Genomic DNA, 930 nt, shown 5'->3' on the forward strand with positions numbered 1-930 from the left:
AGAGTACTAATCCAAGCTAAAGTAATCCCAAGAAACGAATAACGGTCTTCAGCTTTCCCAAGCAGCCAGAGAAAAGGAGAGCTTGAACTCTATTCTGAAAGGGAGAAAGGAGGCCAGGGGGGAGGGAAGGAGAGCAAAGCAGAACTAACCACGCATGCGCCTCCCCCTGGCGCCGCGGCGTCAGAACAAGCTAAGGGCGGCGAGTTACGACCTCTTGCGGAGACATCACGACACCTGCCGTAAAGGCCGTCTGTGTGTGCGTGCGCCCCGTTTCCCGGGTGCTGGCCGCGGCTGTGAGGGACCCGGCTGTGCCGCGCGGCGCTCACGTCACGATGGTGAAGCTGAGCAAGGAGGCCAAGCAGAGGCTGCAGCAGCTCTTCAGGGGCGGCCAGTTCGCCATCCGCTGGGGCTTTATCCCTCTCGTCATTTACCTGGGTCAGTGCCAGGAGAGCGGAGGTCGGAGGCTCGCGCGGCTGTGACTTTGCTCCGGGACCCGGCACCGGGGACCCCAGGGCGCCCGACGGCGTCTCGTCTCGTCGGGTGGATGGGACTAGTCGGGTGGGCTTTAGCAGCGCACCCGGCTCTTCCCCGTTCACCTGTGAAAATGGAGGCGCGGGCTGTTTTCAGGGTGGCTGTGAGGTGTCCGGAGCTGCGCGGCGGCTGGGGTGGGTTTTCAGGGCGTTTGACCCCCCCCCCCCGCGGGTCTAACGTGGAAAGAGCTGGCCTGGGAGTGAGTGCCTTGGAGGCCACGGTCATTGCCACTACAGTAGTTGGATGTTTTTGTCTTCTCACTCGGTTGGGTGATTTTTTTTTTTTTTGTCGGTCGTGGGGCCTGAACTCTGGGCCTGGGCGCTGTCCCTCAGCTCTTCAGCTCAAGGCTAGCGCTCTACCACTTGAGCCACAGCACCACTTCCGGCTTTTTCTTTTTGC

General features: G+C 61.1%; 1 protein-coding gene across 1 annotated transcript; it reads left to right on the forward strand.

Moving 5' to 3' along the window:
- The first annotated feature begins 228 nt into the window (after positions 1–228).
- Positions 229–676, forward strand: Tomm7 (translocase of outer mitochondrial membrane 7 homolog (yeast)). The gene has a single exon (XM_013024402.1). It carries the CDS (start codon positions 333–335, stop codon positions 477–479), a length of 147 nt encoding a protein of 48 aa, XP_012879856.1. The 5' UTR covers positions 229–332; the 3' UTR covers positions 480–676.
- Positions 677–930: the final 254 nt, after the last annotated feature.

The sequence above is a fragment of the Dipodomys ordii genome, unplaced genomic scaffold, assembly GCF_000151885.1.
Source record: "Dipodomys ordii isolate 6190 unplaced genomic scaffold, Dord_2.0 Scaffold76, whole genome shotgun sequence".
Taxonomy (NCBI): Eukaryota; Metazoa; Chordata; class Mammalia; order Rodentia; family Heteromyidae; genus Dipodomys; species Dipodomys ordii.

What these genes read in the sequence shown, in the direction of transcription:
- Tomm7 (XM_013024402.1), top strand. Translation starts at nt 333, where the DNA reads ATGGTGAAGCTGAGCAAGGAGGCCAAGCAGAGGCTGCAGCAGCTCTTC.